The 19,402-nt window shown below is 38.5% G+C and overlaps 1 protein-coding gene, 1 long non-coding RNA gene and 1 pseudogene across 6 annotated transcripts; all 3 read right to left on the reverse strand.

Moving 5' to 3' along the window:
• Positions 1 to 538: 538 nt before the first annotated feature.
• LOC149038449 (uncharacterized) lies at positions 539 to 4,094 on the reverse strand. Of its 4 annotated transcripts, none has more exons than XM_089185663.1 (2): positions 2,725 to 4,094; positions 539 to 1,288 (listed from the first exon to the last, which is right to left on the reverse strand). In XM_089185663.1, the coding sequence occupies exons 1-2, from the start codon at positions 3,984 to 3,986 to the stop codon at positions 937 to 939; spliced, it is 1,614 nt and encodes a 537-aa protein (XP_089041789.1). In that variant the 5' UTR covers positions 3,987 to 4,094; the 3' UTR covers positions 539 to 936. The 4 variants fall into 4 exon arrangements, with proteins under 4 accessions (XP_089041789.1, XP_089041787.1, XP_089041791.1 ...); XM_089185661.1 differs by having other exon boundaries at positions 539 to 1,230; positions 2,643 to 4,094; XM_089185665.1 differs by having other exon boundaries at positions 539 to 1,135; positions 2,572 to 4,094.
• Positions 4,095 to 4,887: 793 nt separating this feature from the next.
• On the reverse strand, positions 4,888 to 7,172 carry LOC149038450 (uncharacterized). The gene is made up of 3 exons (XR_016180629.1): positions 6,756 to 7,172; positions 6,074 to 6,196; positions 4,888 to 5,407 (listed from the first exon to the last, which is right to left on the reverse strand). It is a non-coding gene; the product is annotated as an uncharacterized LOC149038450 (long non-coding RNA).
• Positions 7,173 to 14,980: 7,808 nt separating this feature from the next.
• Positions 14,981 to 16,696, reverse strand: LOC149038451 (uncharacterized; annotated as a pseudogene). The gene has a single exon (XR_016180631.1). The product of XR_016180631.1 is annotated as an uncharacterized LOC149038451 (transcript).
• Positions 16,697 to 19,402: the final 2,706 nt, after the last annotated feature.

Genomic DNA, 19,402 nt, shown 5'->3' on the forward strand with positions numbered 1-19,402 from the left:
TTCAAATGATTTTCTCAGTTTATTTTCTTTCGTTTTCTCGTGAACAGGAAAGTAATAAGTCATTTGCGGGTTTTCCTTGTGCAGTTCGGATTCTGTTCGTCCTTTATCCTGCTTTCCCTGCAAACCTTTCCTATTTGTCATTTGTCAACCACTCTCTAAATCAATTATAAGACCCCCCACCCCTCCCCCCAAAGGTTCATGAAATCAAGTAACAAGGGCAAAATAGATAAAACTAAAGTCATCAAGGAAAGCGAGACCTTTTGTTAATGATATTATAATGTAAAAATATCTCCATTTCATTTTGTACTCTGTATTACATTGAGTACTTTATAATTATGTCATTACCTATGCAAGTTTTTCCAACATGCATGTCTTGATAAAAGCAACATTATAACAAAACACACAATCCTGTCAAGCGTAGAGTTCTATCTTAAACCTTAAAATTAGATCGTGACCTATGAGCAAGATTTATATTTTAAAGTTTATTCGATACAAGTCGATTCGATACATCGACAAAGCCGATTCGATACATGGGCTGCGTAACTGCTCTTAAAAATAAAAAATAAATAAATAACTTTATTTAAGTGTCAGTGTATTTTAGCACTGCTGTGCTAATTGGGGACACTGTAAATAAGGAAACAAATATCGTAAATGAACAGAAACTCGTTAAAAACCCCAACTGGTAGGAGGCAGACCAGTTGGCTATTTACAAAGCGTGCAGGAGTTGAATTCGGGGCCGCCGAAGACAAATCCATCCAGTGGCAGGGAGGAGGACTTGAACCCGGGACCTCCGGCTTACAAGTGCAGCGTCCTAACCACTAGGCCACGCCTAACCACTAGGCCACGCTCGCCTCCTCCTCCTCCTTACTGAAGTTATATCGAAACGACTGTAAACCTATAGAAGACTTGGTGCTTTCTATGCTACATTCTTCAGTTCTAAGTAAACGGCATCTTACAAGGTTGATTCGAAGACTCTTTAAATCTTCCATGCACAATAATTAACACAAGTGTGCTAGTCCATAATGCTATGAGCACTGAAGTTGTAAGTGATATTAAAGTATGTCTCCTCCATCTTCTTTGCCAAACAGCCATAACAGCCATATTCTGATAGTGAGTCTCGATCGCGAGGGATGCGCTGGTGAAAAACCACTCAATCACCAACTGAAGACAAGTTGTTAGAGCAAAAGGCTTCAACACTTCTAATAGAGAGGTGTTTTGAAGGAAATTGAACTTATACAAATACAAACAGCCGTTGACGGAAACTATAGCAGTTGATTCAAACAGCATGCTCATAATAGTAATATCAGCCATTAGCCTCTCACCACGAGGAGTGCGAAAACTTCCCCAAGGAGTTGTAAAAGCTCGCAATTTCTCTTCTCAGAATCAAGGCTGTAACTTTCAGTAATATTTTAAGCCGCAAAATTTGAGGAATGAGACATTTCTATTTCTCTACTTTTCCTTTTACTCTTTGGTTTTCATTTCACATGCAATGTTTGTCGTGTGATCAGCAATACAGGGTTGTTTGTATTGTTTGATATCAGCAAGACAATACCACAGGAGTATGCTTATGTATAATTTTAGGGAGTTTCAATTCGTTTAAAACCAAATGACAGAGGTTCTAAACACGAAACCTATTCTTTGGGGAGAATGTAATTTTAAGAAGATTTGGCATAGGGAGAGTGCGGCATCCTTTTCAAAACCGCCTTACCTTCCCTCCATAGACGTGATCCTAAAATCCAGAGCGTAATCATGCCGGACACTCCACTCGACTTCTTGGTTCAGAACTCAGCTGTAACATCGACAGCAACGAATCTTAAGCCACAGGATAACAAGTATAATGACTGCTTTTAATTAGTGAGATGCGAACGTGTACAAATTTCAGAAGCAATAATTTCACAGCGGGTTGCATAATCAGTCACAATTTCTGTTCCTACATAATTTCTGCTCCTTTCTCTCCACACACCATTCAAGACACCGAGTTCAGGTGAAATTTTAGAACTAAACTGGTAAAATCGATACCCTGTTTGACAAAATAATTCTGTTTACAACAACACCTTAAAGAACTGTGCATGCCACCACTTAGCTGGAAGAACCTTAAATCTTGGAGTGACGTTACTTACAAAAATAATTTTAAACCGCTGCAGGGTGCCTTTTGGCTGACCAAAAGGCGTGCCAGTCATCATCACGGTTTCACAGACTCAACTCAAGATTTTATTCGCCCGCTTTCGTTATATATTTCACAAATGAAGCTTATTTCGCTACCTGTCCTAGAAGCATGCAGTCGAGAATAGAAAACTGACGAAAAACAAAACAAAAATGCATCTACAAAGTATCCTATTTTGAGGAAGCAAAGGTGGTAATCATATACCAATTTAACTAAACGGCATTTTACAAGTCTTATTTGACAAATCTTCAGCAAAGCGCTGATGGACAATCGTTAAAAGGTTTGTACTGGTCCAATTTGCTATAGATATTGATGTAATAATCGCCAGAACTATATGTCTTTTCCATCGTCTTCGCCATATGGCCATGATAGGCATATTCTGATAGCGGGTAGCGATCATAATCGACAGGGTGATAAAGAAACACTCGATCGCCAGTGGAACAGAAGTGAAAATGGCAAAATACTTGAGTAAATTTACAAAGCTTTCGTTTTGTAAGTATATCATTTGATACAAGTATAAAACACCATTAACAGACACTATAGCAATTGATTCATACAACATGCTCATGATGGCGATATCAGCCATTAGTCTCTCACGGCGAGGAGTGCGAAAACCTCCCCAAGGAGTTGATCCTCTTTTCAGGATCGCATGACAGAGATGATCAATTGCAACCATGGTGCTTCGTTCTATGACCTCTGCAGCGCCGTGAATAATCCCAATAATAGCGATGGACTTTAAGTTATCTAGTTCCGCTTGTAAAATGCGGAACATAACCGCCGAAGCGCAATACAACGGCGCCAGTAAGACATACGAATATCCCGGATGAGTAATGTTGCATAAGCGCTGAACAAAAATTCGTGAGATGACTTCGAGTACGACTCCAATGAGAGGAGCAAATAGAGCGATTAGTAATTTCCCTTCATCGTCTTGTTTAATGTAAGCTGGATAAATCAACGATGCCACTGGAATGGCTAGAAACAAACAAAAATAAGCAGGTACTATCAGTTGAAGGAACAAAATCAGCTGTCCTTTCTTCGTTGTAGGGCGGAAATGTTTAGTCAATAAATATGCCTGGACGCAATCGTTCGTGACGAACAAAATATTTATAGGAATCTTCTGCACTGAAGATAGATTGGAATGGGATATATTTAGGACTTGAAGACCCAAGCGATAAAGTGAATCCAAGCAGTACGTCACACAACAGACTAAAAATAGTTTTCTTTTCACTCCTTTTAACTGATACGGACGGAAAAGAAATAGCAAATACACCAAGAACCAAATGTAAAGGAAGGCACAGGCAATGATATCCGAGATCGATCTCATCCACTGTATACTTATTGGAATAGAATCCTTTGGGTAGAATTGGCAGTGGTTTACAGTCTCGTAACATATGTACGATGTCAGTATGAACACTGAACCTACAAAGGTAGCCGTTAAAAACGAAATCAAAGATCCAATGTACATTGATTGACAAACTGAAAGGACAACGGATGGTCTGAGTCGCTTCCAAGCCATTGCTTCATCTTCCTCTCTTTGATTTTCTGGTACTTCTGGGTTCTCTACTGAAGAGGCGTCGATAAGCCTCGCACAGACATCGTTGGAAGGTAGATAGTCCTGAGCCGTGGCTTTTCTGTAGCTGTATTGTTGATAAATGACCTCGTCGAAAGGATGGTGAAACCACTCGCGTCCATTGTTTAATAGAGGGTCAAAAACCCGCGCCGTAATTTCAGGTTCCTCTGGGTTGCAATGCTCTGTTACACCGCGTGTAAAACTGTACACGATACGGCCAAAAGCCTCGGCTATGAGTGTAACGCTGGACATTTGAGATATGCTCAAAAGAGAGGTTTAAAATCCTTGTACTGCGATAGGTGACTGTGATATTGACATAAGTATAAATTTGGAAACCGAAATATTCTTCCAAATTATCTTCCAGCTGATAGTTTAATATTTATCATCGGGTTCGAAACGACCGGCTGTTGTATCAGCTTTGATACTGCTTTACGTCAGAAGGGAATTACTGCGCATTAGGCGGATATTCATGCACAATTTTACGATACGTGAAGACCAAGTCAGAATAAAGATCTCAAGTATGTACGTTGTGCTTGGATGTTTGAGGGTAGTAAGATTCGAAACCCCGCAGATGGGTCATATTTTTTCTTGCGTGTAAAACTGTACACGATACGGCCAAAAGCCTCGGCTATGAGTGTAACGCTGGACATTTGAGATATGCTCAAAAGAGAGGTTTAAAATCCTTGTACTGCGATAGGTGACTGTGATATTGACATAAGTATAAATTTGGAAACCGAAATATTCTTCCAAATTATCTTTCAGCTGATAGTTTAATATTTATCATCGGGTTCGAAACGACCGGCTGTTGTATCAGCTTTGATACTGCTTTACGTCAGAAGGGAATTACTGCGCATTAGGCGGATATTCATGCACAATTTTACGATACGTGAAGACCAAGTCAGAATAAAGATCTCAAGTATGTACGTTGTGCTTGGATGTTTGAGGGTAGTAAGATTCGAAACCCCGCAGATGGGTCATATTTTTTCTTTGTTCCACGCTCCTAATAAATGAATAACATTCCCATGTACAATAACATTAACATGTTCCCACATTAAATAAAATCATCAAATCAAATAACTGATGCCTTTCAGCTGACTATAAGGGCGTGGCAGTCATTCTAAATCCTTTTGCATGTTCCCACATTATCGCCATGTTTAGTCAGATTGTTTCGGTCCGTTGTATTTCAAGGTTAATTTCCCTTTATCCACTTCTAGTTGACAATCAAATTAGTGGTTCACTTGACCACCAATGTAACATAACAACTCGTTCTTCGTTAATATCTTGTTTAGTTTGACTCAGAACCTTGCTTTAACTCGAATGGATTCGAAATCGTCATATCCACAATGAACACTTCAGGTTACGAAAGGAAAGGGACACCTAATTGATTTACGGCGAAGTATTGGCTACGATCCTCTACAAAGTACAGGTCGCGAATGGATCTATCAACCTTTTGATGAAAGTTATTTATCTAGTGTCACAAAAGTCGCAGTAGTGAGATAACCCAAAACGAACAGATGATAGCCCGAGAAGAACAGTTATCAGGATTTGCTATGGAGACAACGGTACCATAAAACTTAGCTTACGCCCGTTAGATATTATCGAGGACCATGGCTGGAAAAACTTTGCCTCCTCCACAAAGACCATGAACCACGCGATACAAACGCAGGAATCCACTAAGGAAAAGTAGGTAATGAAAAAAAATAATAATAAATAAAAAATTAAAAAAAAAAAGTTAAAAAAAAATGATTTCAATGTCGTGTTTTAATGTATGTCATATCGTTTCATTTGGTTAACAATTATTATTCAACAAGCCTTGAAAGGCCGGGCCCAGAACTTTTGAAACCATCATCCAAAACATGGCAACTTTCTGTTCATGTTTGCTGAATACTTTGCTACTCAGTGCCACGCAGCTCAAGGGTATCTTTCTTTAACTCGTTTTTATGAATTCATTTATCCATTTATATTTTATCTATCTAGTTTTCTTTTCTCAGAATAAAAATCTAATGATCACAGAGTTTGTTTTGAGTAATCAGGACGAAAAAACAAACATTTGCAGCGTTTTAACCTTTTCGAGATTTAAACTTTGCTGCCTGCTGTAAAAACTTGCGGTTTCTCGCATTGTTCTGGAAAATACTGGGTGTTTGGAATACGGTAATGATCCAAACCGTACTTCATTGTCTCTCTTCGATCATTTTCAAAGCTTTCAACCGTCATTTCGCCTTAACTATCAACTTTCAATTGAATGATCCTGCCTTGTGAAGCAAACGTTATCGAAATATTTATATCGATATTTTATGTAAATAAAAATGATATTTTAACTTGTAGCTTTGCTGTCTCACCTGTCAAATGGGTCCATTTTCGGCCAGTAAAGGCAACAGCTTTTCACCAACAAACTATTTCACGTGTAACTCAAGACAGAGAAGCTGAACGTCATGATGAAGAGCAACAAGTTTACGAAGCTCCTGTACGAAAGAAAAAGGGAAACAAAACGACTATGTAGTTCTTTTAACTGCAGCTTTAACAATAGTTCTCGCCTGCCGCTCGTGATTTACAGACTTCTCTCTTGTTCTCCTAACATCCCGCGTGGCTTAAGACGCTGGTAACAGAGAGAACGTGCAGTGTCAGTATTGCTTAACCCTCGACTCCCTAACATCAGTATGAATATTCTCCATACTACTCCCTTGAAATTTCCTAAGGTTCTGACAAGGAGAATTTGTTGAACAATCAAGAGCTTCTTTAGTTGGTGATCATCTCCTTTATTCTCATGACTTTAATGTTTGATTCAGCGGTGATATTGTAAGGAGAAGTTAGATGTTAGTCAGTCTTAGGGGTTAAAGGGTTAAATGGACAGCGGCAAAAATCATCCATCTATTGACTGACTAACGAGGATCTCAATGTACGAGATCCACATTTAAAACTCATTGCCTTGAATTCTTTCAGTTCACTTCTTAAGCATCTACCATGACCATTTTGAAACAAGCTTTTTGATTTTGACAAGGACGTACTTCGTTCGTTTTTTACCTTAACAGAAGAGTAGGTGAAGTCCATTGAGCCACACTGTTGGTCAAGCCCAGCGCATGATTTAGCGCTTGCGCAGTGGTGAATTTCTTTAGGTATCCAGCGTGAAAGAAGTACACACCTTTTGTTCCACTCTTCCGGGACAATCGAGGTTTCCCGCGGGCGGTCCCGATCAAACATACCACAGTTGCCGCAAGAACAGCATTCGTTTAGTTGCTCTTCAACTGAGAATTAATAATAATAATTTTTAAATCGTTTTAATTCCTTTCGATACTAAAATCTGAAACTCTGGTTCTGTGCCTCAGTCTGTTTCTGGTCGAATACTGATGGCGTTTAGTTATGAGACCGCAATCTTCTGTTGCTTAAAGTTATCATAGAATTTTCTGATGCCTTGCGTCTATTTTGCAAAACATAATAGTGGTATAATATGGCCACCAAAGCTTATTTGTTTCAGTATACAATATAGCCGCCGTGATGTCAAAGAGGAACGTTCAATGCTCGGCTCTTAGTCTCTTGTAGTTGTATCTGAGCGCAAAGTACATGTCGAACCCAATCGACAAGTCAATACTCGGAAACTTTATGCTTAAGTATCAGAGGGCATTTTTTCGTTTCAGAAACGACGGTCTTTGTTGAAATCGAAAATTACCACAGGAAACGCACGTCTAACAGAATTTCATCGTTTTATCCAAAGGAACCTACTAACGGTCCAGCTCATCATCGAGTTCTCTACAGCTCCGTGTCAGAGCATTCGATGGTTAAATTCGACGGTACAGAGTTCGATTTTTCGTGGAGGTGAGACACGGAGTCTTTCTTTATATCACGCTCGTGACAAAACGAGTATTTACTTTATTTTACTTCAAAACAGTTTAAGTAAGTGAAGAGAATGCGCCACCTAATAATGTTAAAAATCTGTTACTACAGTTCAGGATACTCTGAGCTTCCAGGCAACCATACTTTAATTCTCAGTTCTTTGCAAAAACCCGCTCACTAACATTAAGGACAAGAAACGAGCAAAGTGTTAGTACAGGCGTTCCGGTTTAAGCGAAGAACAATTTCGTAGTAAGCTTTTTTTTTCTGCCGGTAATATCGAAAAGCTCCTTATCGTGTGTGAGCAAGCAAGTTACTACTAAAAAAAATAATTCATCTCCTGAAGGACATTTTTATTACTCCTCTCAGCAATTCCATTGCTGTCATTAACACGTGGATGACACGTATACGGGGTGAATTTCACACCAAGTCGCGGTTTTACTTTAGTTCAAATTTCCTCTTTTGATTCTGTGCCGCTGGCGGGTTCACAAGTAAGACATGACATCATTTACGGATAGGGAAATCCCCGAGACTTTTCGCAAAATAATTTGCATAAGGAAATGTAAATTCGGAAGTCACGCAATCGTTTGTTTACCGTTCGTTCTCAATCGTATAAGGGAACAGTACAGGTCATTTTCAAGTGACGCATCTCTCGACATTCTTGCCAAAATCTTCAAAGTAGAACTTCCGATAAATAACCCACTGAAAAAAAAAACGACCGCTCCTTTTCATTCATTAAAAATTGCCAAGGATCAGTCTTTTGGCTACACGTAAAGTTGTTCAGACTAAAATTAATACAAGACATAAAAGTTTTTTTATTAATTTAAAGGGACACGAACTGTAACTTTAAGTTCAAAATTCGTTTAAACGAAAGAAAGTCAATTATAAATCAAGCAGAAAAAATTACAATGAGATACGAGATAAACTCCTAATAAAACAAACAATTCACCCATATAAATTAAACGTTACTGATTATGATATAAACGATTCATTTATGCGACCAAAAGGAATCAATTATAACCTGTTACATACGAGTTAAATCACACAAAAACAGTTTATGGCTTTATTCCGGTACGTTAAAACAGCCTGTGAAATTCCAGAAATTTTGATCACAGCACTTCCGGTTTCTGTCGAATAAAACAAAAAATATTAAATTACCATTGATATTCTTAATTCATTATTCATAATTCTGCCGAAGGTCATAAAGTTTAGGGTTTTGGCAAGACATAGCGTCCACGTGATGACGTCATTACTTGTTAGGTTAGGAAACCTAAGTAAACCTTAAACTTGTAAATCTCAAAAGTGATTAAAATGTAGATTTTCGTTGTAATATACATACATCATCCAGCAAACAGGTAATGAGAATACTTAAACTTATTGGATAGAGTTTATTATCTTGATCTAACACCAGACTTATAACTAATTTATAAGTTGGCGCTGGTCGATGGGGGAGCCTCGCAACTACCTGGTTAACATCGCAGGTTTTACATAAATTAGACTGCAACATCATTAAAAATTTTAAAACACACCTAAAGAAGTCCTAAAAATCGTATTTTTCGCAGAGAGAAGCGTATCTAAATAAAACTAAGAAACACTGACGTGCAACATCACAAACTAGCTAAAACTAAAACAAAAATTCTGACGGTTCTAAAAGCGTGTGATGGTGGCGTATATCAAAGGATAATGGAAGCATTTCATCCAAAATAACAATTTGAACACCAACCTTAATAATGCATCTCCTCGTGTTCTTCTGCCCTCTTGTCGAGCCTTTCATCATTTTCTTCAGGCAGCTTATCTGCAGGGTTGTCACGATCATACTGCTCGTCTCTCACTTCTCTGGTCTCCACTTGCGCTCCTTTCGGTCCCGATCCTTTCTTTTCCAAAAATTTGAAGACAAGCCATGCGGCGATAATACCACTTATGGTACCGCATACTACACTCCAAACAACTTTGTTACGGGACATTTTATCGAGTTCGACGGAAACCAAATCTATTTACCACGTCTCGCCAAAATAAACTCACACTGCGTCGCCTACGGTCGCGTACGCATAGCGAACAAGTCCACCTCTCTAAGAAATGAAATTCGGTGACGTCACGCATCACACGCCAAACCCAATAGAAATAGGTCATGGGTTCAAATCCCGTACAGGCATGAATTTTTTTCAGGCCTTATTTTCACTACTGCCTAAGTTTTTATTTATTTATTTCTCCGTTTTATCACATGCTTGATTGTTTATCGAGTAAGCTGTTATTTTGCTACTGCTGAAGTAGATTCAAAGAGTGTAACAGGACTCGTTGCGGCATGAAATAATCTAACCAATTCTGCGCACAGTAATGCATCTGATCAGGTATTGTATTATCGTCTCAGGGTGATTAGTGTGTAGATTATCAAATAAACCCACGTCTGACAGGAAGTTAACGCCTAAAGATGAATTATGACACCGAAATCACAAGCGATCTCGGCTTACGGCTGAGACATTTCATCAAGTTCGTCAAAAACCAAATCTTTTTACCTCGGATTTTACTGCGCCGCGCAACACACTTTAAGTCTACCAAGTAGAGTTGTTCAGATTAAAATTAATACAAGACATACAAGTTTGTTTATTAATTTAAAGCGACACGAACTGTCCACTAGGTTGACTGCTTAATACAGATTCCACAGATTAGGGCTAATATGAAGAAACGTTGAAAAAAGTCATTTTATGTCACAACTGTCAACTAGATGTTCAAAGAGTCGCACAGAAATACTACGAACATTGATTTTAAGATATGAACATGGATTGAATTTTACTTGAAAGATTATACGTAGTTTTATTTGAGTGCTCCAAATTCAGGCGCTGTTTTTATGGTCTCGGGTACCCGAGACAACCTTCCCTCCTGAGTTCTCATTGACCGTTCACTACAAGTGGAAGACGATATAAACAGGCCATTGGTACTCACTTAAAGGTAACTCAGTAAAGACCGCTTAATAGAAAATGATAGTAACTAAGGGGTAGAAATTTCGGAACTTTGAAAATCTACCGCTGAATATTGGGTGATCGCTTAATACGGTGCCGTTTAAGACAGGTTCGACTTTTCGAACGGAAATTGATGGTTAATAAGATTTAGTTCTGCTCCAGGGGATTGATACCCTTTTTCTGCTTTTGTCATGAAAGTAGTGTTCTTCTTCTGATAAATATCTCACTGAAAACAACGACCGCTACTTTTCATTCCTCAAAATTGCTGCGGAACGGTCTTTAGGCTACGAGTAGAGTTGCTTAGACTAATACGATTAATACAAGTCAAACAAGTCCGTTTATTATGGAGAGTGACACGAACTGTGATGAATTTTAGTTCACAATTCGTTTAAACGAAAGGTAGTCAATTGTAAATCAAAAAAAATTACAGTGACATTCAGGAAAGTATTACACTCACTGCTGCTGAATGCGCAAAGTTGTGCCTACTTAGCGAAATGCAAAGACGAAAATGGCGTCATTGCGGTTATTCGAGATTCTAAATTTCCTCTTGGCTGTTAACCTTTAAACTTTATGAAATGATTAACATCTTACTTCTCCCTTTAATATCCACACATTATCCAGCAGATAGGTGATGGGAATACTTAAACTCGTCAGTTAGAAGTTGTAACCTTGATCTAATACCAAATTCTCGTAACTAATTTACAAGGAAATGTGGAGCAGCAAATTCTCGTAACTAATTTACAGGGAAATGTGTAGCGGCTTGAAGATGTTCCCGTTGCTTTCTTGTTCTCGGACCGGTGAGCAAAAAGTATATGGGAAGAAAAATAATTTTTTTCTCAGCGAGGTCATGAACCACATCGCCATCAGTTGTACCAAGAGGGGATTCCTCTGTTAGATGTCGTTAGAATAATTGTCTCTTGTTTTAAATGTCACGCTATTATTGGCTGTGTTTTCAGTTTCCTTTGCAACTGTCTGAATGTCTTTGATATGCTCGCTTTAGATGTTCTATTTTGGTAAAGTGACCGAGATTGTCAGGATCAGAATTGTACGAGTACAATTCATTAAAAAATCGTAAGGGTTCGTCATCTTTTTTCTTTCCCTAAAACGTTGTTTTATTTCACCTGGCCAAGGAAAACGTACCAAGCACGAGGAATATTATTCCCTTTGCCTGATCAAGCGAACCAAATCAAGTACAAACAACTTTATTCACTAAGCTTGGTCTAGGAAACAAATCACGCGCGAACTATTAAAAGTACTTCAATGTTTACGATCACTCAACTTGAACTGAAACTGAAGGTATAAAAATCTCCAAGAAAGGTGGCATCAAAGTAAGTTTTCCACTAAACAATAAAATATCAATAGCATGAAAATAGCATTGAGTTGGTTGGCTTTTCGATTGTTAATACTTTTGACATGACTTAGTGTGCCATTTACTAAACGATCAGTTAAAAATTCCGAAACCCACAGTAAAAAAGTTTAACATACTACAAATAATTTGTATCACACATATACAGTTCTCAGTTCTAAATGTCTTAGGTTCCCACAGCAAATGCCAGCTACAGCATACATTCTTTCTTGATAGTTCTTTATATCTGTTGACTGAAAGATAAAAATCGTTTTACTTGGGTTTTTATTCTCTCTTTCTTTAGAGACCACGAGAATGCAAAAAAATGACCTTTACACAAATATGCTTCTCGGCAAACGTGCCTCTCGCGCAACAGACCAATAAACGAGCGCTAATTGCAGACTGTCTGCACTGAGGACACCGCAAACATAATCTCACGTGTACAGATCTCCAACGAAAATAAACAATAAAAGAACAAGCACGGGAATCCAAACGACCGGAAATGGCCTGACCCTTTGACCACTGTAACGTCTTGGATATTTTTACGATTTAATTAAATGCCGTCAACAACGAAAAAATACGCGTGGTCAGGTGTAAGGCTAGACATGACATACAAATTTAATTGAGCCTAGAGCAGAAACAAAACACTACAAAGTTGTTCAAACTAAAAGAAAACTACTGACAGGCTATAAAGCGCGAAATGTTCTCGTTTCCATCTATAGGTCTGACGTTTGAAATAAGATAATACACCAAAATCCGACCTCATTAAAGCCCTTCTTCATGTTCTTCAGCCCTCTTCACAGGCCTATCATCATTTTCTTCAGGCAGCTTAGCCGCGGGATTATTACGATCGTCCCGTTCGTCTTTCACTTCTTTCATCTCCTTATGTCCTCCTTTCAGTTGAGATCCTTCACTCTCCAAAAATTTGAGGACAAGCCATGCCACGATAACTCCGCTTATGGCACCGCATACTAAACTAATAAGAAGCTTTTTGGGGGACATTTTATCAAGTTCGTCGGATACCAATGCAAGTCGATTTAAACTCAAGACTTTCACTACAATTTATCCAGTACCGGACTGAAAAGAAACTGTGTTGCTGTGGTGAAGTCAATAAGACCGACAGCCAATAAAAACCGTCGATTTGTTGTATTGACGTCATTAAGAAAACGAAAGCCAATGATATTTGGCGAAAATACACCACATTCCATTGTTTTATGTACTTGTTTTGATATTTTAGAGACAAAGAAGAACAAAGGAAATTAATAAAGTAGTTAATTAATATATTAACCAAGGAATCATTCGAGAAGAACGCGCACAACTTGGAACACTCCAGTTCCAAGTTACGTGCACAACTTGGAGCACTCCAGTTCCAAGTTACGTGCGCTCAACTTGGAACACTCCAGTTCCAAGTTGTGCGCTCAACTTGGAACACTCCAGTTCCAAGGTCACGGTAAAGAGTTTCTAAAGCTAACTCGGCTTATATTCTTAATGTAGTACCAACTTTGAAGCCATTGTATTTTTCTGCTGTAAATTGATAATGTTAGAGCTATGCTGCAATTCTAGAGCATACAGGTCTTAACTCAGATATTGATTTGATTCTCGTTCCATGATCATGAGTTATTTTGTTGTTGTCTTCATCCTTTTCCTTTGAGAATAATATTCTCTCTCCTTATGTGATCGGTTACGCCTGTCCGTTTATATGCGTCGTAAGTATGCTCTTCCAAAGTAACGGTTTAGTTTTGCTCTTGGCGATAAAACCTTTTTTCTATTTTTGACATGAAGATATTGGCAAAAGCCTCAGCCGTTGTATCTCGCTTCATTCCTCAAAATTAGTGCGGATCGGTCTTTTGACTACGAGTAGAGTTGCTTAGACCAAGATTAATACAAGTCAAACAAGTCTGTTAATTATATTGACACGAACTGTAGCTTTTAGTTCAAAATGCGTTTAAACAAAGGGAAGTCAATTGTAAATCAATCAATAAAAAATTACAATAAGGTTCTGGCAAGTATTTCACTCTCTGCTGCAGAATGTGCAAAGTTGTGCTTACTTAGCGAAATGTCAAGACGAAAATGGCGTCGTTACGGTTATTCGAGATCCTAAATTTCTCCTTGGGTGTCAACCTTTAAACTCTCTGCAGTGATTAAAATGTTACTTCCAGGAAACCACATCGCCATCTGTTGTATCAAGAGGGGATTCCCCCGTTGGATGTCGTTTGAATAATTGTCTATTGTTTTAAATGTCACGCTATTCTTGGCTTTGTCTTGAGTTTCCTTTACAACTATGTAAATGTCTTTTACATGCCCGCTTTAGATGTTCTATTTTGGTAAAGTGACCGAGATCGTCAGGATCAGAATTATATTTGAAGAATTCATCAAAAAATCATAGGAGTCCGTCACCATTTTCCTTTCCCTAAAACGTTAATTTATTTCGCCTGGTCAAGGAAAATGTACCGAGCGTGAGGAATATCATTCACTTTGCCTGATCAAGCAAACCAAATAAAAAAAAATTGCAAAAATAAGCTGACGTGAATGACAAGTGTCATATGAAAATAAAATTACGCGAAATTCTTGGTTAGGCTGTGTTTTATTTGATTTACGTGTTGTAAAAGCTCGCAAAAAACAATTTTTCTTTTCATCATCAAGGCTGTAACTTTCAGTAATTTTTTAAGCTTTATTCCTTTTTTGAGGAATAAAACATTTCTTTACTTTTCATTTTACTCTTTGGTTTTCATTTCACATGCAATGTTTGTTGTGTGATCAGCAATACAGGGTTGTTAGTATTGTTTGATATCAGCAAGACAACACCATCAGAAGTATGCTTATGTATAATTTTAAGGAGTTTCGATTCGTTTAAAACCAAATGACAGAGGTTCTAAACACGAAACCTTTTCCATGGGGAGAATGTAATTTCAAGAAGATTTCGCATGGGGAGAGTGCGGCATCAACTCAAGATTTTATTCGCCCGCTTTCGTTATATATATATTTCACAAATGAAGCTTATTTCACTACCTGTCCTAGAAGTATGCAGTCGAGAATAGAAAACTGACGAAAAACAAAACAAAAATGCATCTACAAAGTATCCTATTTTGAGGAAGCAAAGGTGATAATCATATACCAATTTAACTAAACGACATTTTACAAGTCTTATTTGACGAATCTTCAGCAAAGCGCTGATGGACAATCGCTAAAAGGTTTGTACTGGTCCAATTTGCTATAGATACTGATGTAATAATTGCCAGAACTATATGTCTTTTCCATCGTCTTCGCCATTGGCCATGATAGGCATATTCTGATAGCGCGTAGCGATCATAATCGACAGGGTGATAAAGAAACAGTGGAACAGAAGTGAAAATGGCAAAATACTTGAGTAAATTTACAAAGGTTTCGTTTTGTAAGTATATCATTTGATACAAGTATAAAACACCGTTTACAGACACTATAGCAATTGATTCATACAACATGCTTATGATGGCGATATCAGCCATTAGTCTCTCACGGCGAGGAGTGCGAAAACCTCCCCAAGGAGTTGATCCCCTTTTCAGGATCGCATGGCAAAGATGATCAATTGCAACCATGGTACTTCGTTCTATGACCTCTGCAGCGCCGTGAATAATCCCAATAATAGCGATGGACTTTAAGCTATCTAGTTCCGCCTGTAAAATGCGGAACATAACCGCCGAAGCGCAATACAACGGCGCTAGTAAGACATACGAATATCCCGGATGGGTAATATTGCATAACCGCTGAACAAAAATTCGTGAGATGACTTTGAGAACGACTCCAATGAGAGGAGCAAATAGAGCAATTAGTAATTTCCCGTCATTGTCTTGTTTATTGTAAGCTGGATAAATCAACGATGCCACTGGAATTGCTAGAAACAAAAAAAAATAAGCAGGTACTATCAGTTGAAGGAACAAAATCAGCTGTCCTTTCTTCGTTGTAGGGCGGAAATGTTTAGTCAAAAAATATGCCTGGACGCAATCGTTCGTGACGAACAAAATATTTATAGGAATCTTCTGCACTGAGGATAGATTAGAATGGGATATATTTAGGACTTGAAGACCCAAGCGATAAAGTGAATCCAAGCAGTACGTCACACAACAGACTAAAAATAGTTTTCTTTTCACTCCTTTTAACTGATACGGACGGAAAAGAAATAGCAAATACACCAAGAACCAAATGTAAAGGAAGGCACAGGCAATGATATCCGAGATCGATCTCATCCACTGTATTCTTATTGGAATAGACTCCTTTGGGTAGAATTGGCAGTTGTTTACAGTCTCGTAACATATGTACGATGTCAGTATGAACGCTGAACCTACAAAGGTAGCCGTTAAAAATGAAATCAGAGAGCCAATGTACATTGATTGACAACCTGAGAGGAGAACGGATGGTCTGAGTCGCTTCCAAGCCATTGCTTCACCTCCCTCTATTTGACTGTCTGGTACTTCTGGGTGCTCTACGGAAGAGGCGTCGATAAGCCTCGCACGGACATCGCTGGAAGGTAGATAGTCCTGAGCCGTGGCCTTTCTGTAGCTGCATTGTTGATAAATGACCTCGTCGACAGGATGGTGAAACCACTCGCGTCCATTGTTCAGTAAAGGATCAAAAACCCGCGCCGTTATCTCAGGTTCCTCTGGGTTGTAATACTCTGTTACACCTCGTGTAAAACTGTACACTATATGGCCAAAAGCCTCAGCTATGATTGTTACGCTAGACATTTGAGATATGCTCAAAAAGGAGGTTTAAAATCCTTGTACTGCGATAGGTGACTGTAATATTGACATTAGTATAAATTTGGAAACCGAAATATTCTTCCAAATTATCTTTCAGTTCCAGTTTCGTTAATCATGCATAGCGCTGTTATTCTAGTATTTATCATCGGGTTCGAGACGATCTGCTGTGGTATCAGGTTTGATACTGCCTTACGTCAGAAGGAAGTTACTGCGTATAAGGCGGATATTTATCCACAATTTTACGATACGTGAAGACCAGTTCAGAATAAAGATCTCAAACATGTATGTTGTGCTTGGATGTTTGAGGGTTTTTAGGTTCGAAACCTTTGCAGGAGGGTCATATTTTTTCTTTGTTCCACGCTCCTAATAAATGAATAACAGTCATTTACATGTTTCCACATTATTCAAATCAAACACCGGATGCCTCTCAGCTGACTATAAGGACGTGGTAGTCATTCGAAATCCTTTTGCATGTTCCCACATTATCGCCATGTTTAGTCAGGTCGTTTCGGTCCGTTGTATTTCAAGGTTAATTTCCCTTTATCCACTGATAGTTGATAATCAAATTAGTGTTTCACTTGACCACCAATGGAGCATAACAACTTGTTATTCGTTATTATCTTGTTTGGTTTGACTCAGAATGGATGAATTGCTCTAACTCGAATGGATTCGAAACCGTAATTTCCACAAAGAACGCAACAGGTTACGAAAGGAAAGGGACACCTAATTTAAGAGTAATAAAATTCCACCTCTCTGATTATTGTCTGTCGAACACTTTGAACAGCGCCATGAGTAGCAGGACACTGAATGAGGTCTTTGATTATAATATGTTCAGTTTTACGCGCGGCGCGACAGAGAATAACAACCCAGAATGAACCACATTTACGGCGGAGTCTTTTGGCTTCGATCCTCTACAAAGTACAGGTCGCGAATGGATCTAACAACCTTTTGATGAAAGTTATTTATCAAGAATGTAGCGTTACAAAAGTCAAAGTAGTGAGATAACCCAAAACGAACAGACGATAGCCCTAGACCAACAGTTATCCGAATTTGCTATGAAGACAACGGTACCATGAAACTTAGATTACGCCCGTTAGATATTATCGAGGACCATGGCCGGAAAAACTGTGCCTCCTCCACAAGGAAGACCATGAACCAGAAGATACAAACGAAGGAATTCACTGAGGAAAAAAAGGTAATGAAAAAAAACAACAAAAGGAAAAAAAATGATAATTTCAATGTCGTATTTCAATGTATGTCATTTCATTTTATTTGGTTAACAATTATTATTCAACTAGACCCAGTGACCAGGGTAACTGGGATACATGGATGGAACTGGATCCTTGAGATCAAGGGTAGTGATACTACGGGTGTTGGACTAGTATACTGAAATAGTGAACTCAAGTCTGGCCAAGGGCATACACCTATTTCAAAAAAGGTTGTCACCAGGCGATAGGTGAGAAGTCATTCCAAGACGGAAAGGAATCATGGGTATACAACTCAGTCATAATTCTCGCTGAGTGTTGTACATTTGTTTTTTTTAACTGCATGGATCACAGTTTTTCTGTATAGTACTCTGTTACAAACAGAGCAAATATGATATAAACCTTCCCTAATCTTACTTTGAAAAGCTATGATCCTATGATCTAAATCATGTTGAACTGAGAAGTTTGAATTATGGTGACTGGACAGCTACGATGAGGTTCATAAAATGATAAATTAGCAATTCTCTTAATTAAAATAAGGAGAATTGTGTCGACACTTTACTCGAGAATTGATGGAGGCTGACATTGCAGCCCACAAGTCATTAAAAACTCTTGACACTAGTGTGTTCGGTTTCCTGTCTTTGCAATTTCTTTCTTTGTGTTTTTGGTCGAATACTGATGGTGTTTAGTAATGAGATCGTTAATTTCTGTTGCTCAAAGTTTTCATAATTTTTCTGGGCCTTAGATCCGTCCATTTTGTAAAACATAATAACGGTATAACCATTGAAAATTTCTTATATTACAGTTTTCCACTAAGGAGTCGAATATCCTCGGTTACTTTCGCGTGCGACACTTTTTATACTGCATGGGTAGCCTGATAAATGATGGTTTCCCATCTTTCCTCAACGGAAGCTACAATCATTTTAGAGAGCAACTTCACGTAACTTATAAGTTTTACCTTTCATCTGCACGCGTGCGTTTACAAAAGAAAATAGACCAAATTCCGAGAATACTGATATGGCCACCAAAGCTTATTTTTTACGTTATACAGTATAGCTGCCGTGATGTCAAAGAGAAACATTGCGTTAGTTGCATCATCTACTTACCTAAAACTGGGGAATGCCTTATGCTCGGCTCCTTGTCGCTTGGAGTTGTATCACTGAGCGCAAAGTACTTGTCGAACCCAATCTGTAGGTCAATGCTCGGAAACTTAATGTGCGATTATCGGAGGCGAAAGAAAGAGTGGAGTCCAAGTATATGTTTAAAGCTATATATTTAATGAGCAGAGGAGCTCACAAGAGCAGGGCCTGAGGTCAACTGAACTGTTGCATAATCACATTAGGATATTTATAAGTCGAGCGCGGTTGGTAGGTAAGAGGATTAAGGGCTAATCCCACATCCCCCTTTCTAGACATTTCGATACTGTAAGAATGTCTCTGTGCAAAGTCTTCTAATAATGGAAAGCGAGTCTATTAAGTAATTTGATCATGAAACTAATAGCAAATGTTCATTCAGTCCTAATCAAAACCTAATCTCTTGGGCGGGTTGACCTTTCTTCCGGAACGAGTAGCGGTTCCAGGAACGGGAACTGGAATGGAAG

This window comes from Pocillopora damicornis, chromosome 10 (assembly GCF_964200805.1).
Source record: "Pocillopora damicornis chromosome 10, jaPocDami1.2, whole genome shotgun sequence".
NCBI classification, from domain to species: domain Eukaryota; kingdom Metazoa; phylum Cnidaria; class Anthozoa; order Scleractinia; family Pocilloporidae; genus Pocillopora; species Pocillopora damicornis.

What these genes read in the sequence shown, in the direction of transcription:
- LOC149038449 (XM_089185661.1), bottom strand. Translation starts at nt 3,986, where the DNA reads ATGTCCAGCGTTACACTCATAGCCGAGGCTTTTGGCCGTATCGTGTAC. An exon ending in ACTTACAAAACGAAAGCTTT is followed by an intron (nt 1,231 to 2,642) that starts GTAAATTTACTC and finishes TATTTGTATAAG; the next exon opens with TTCAATTTCCTTCAAAACAC.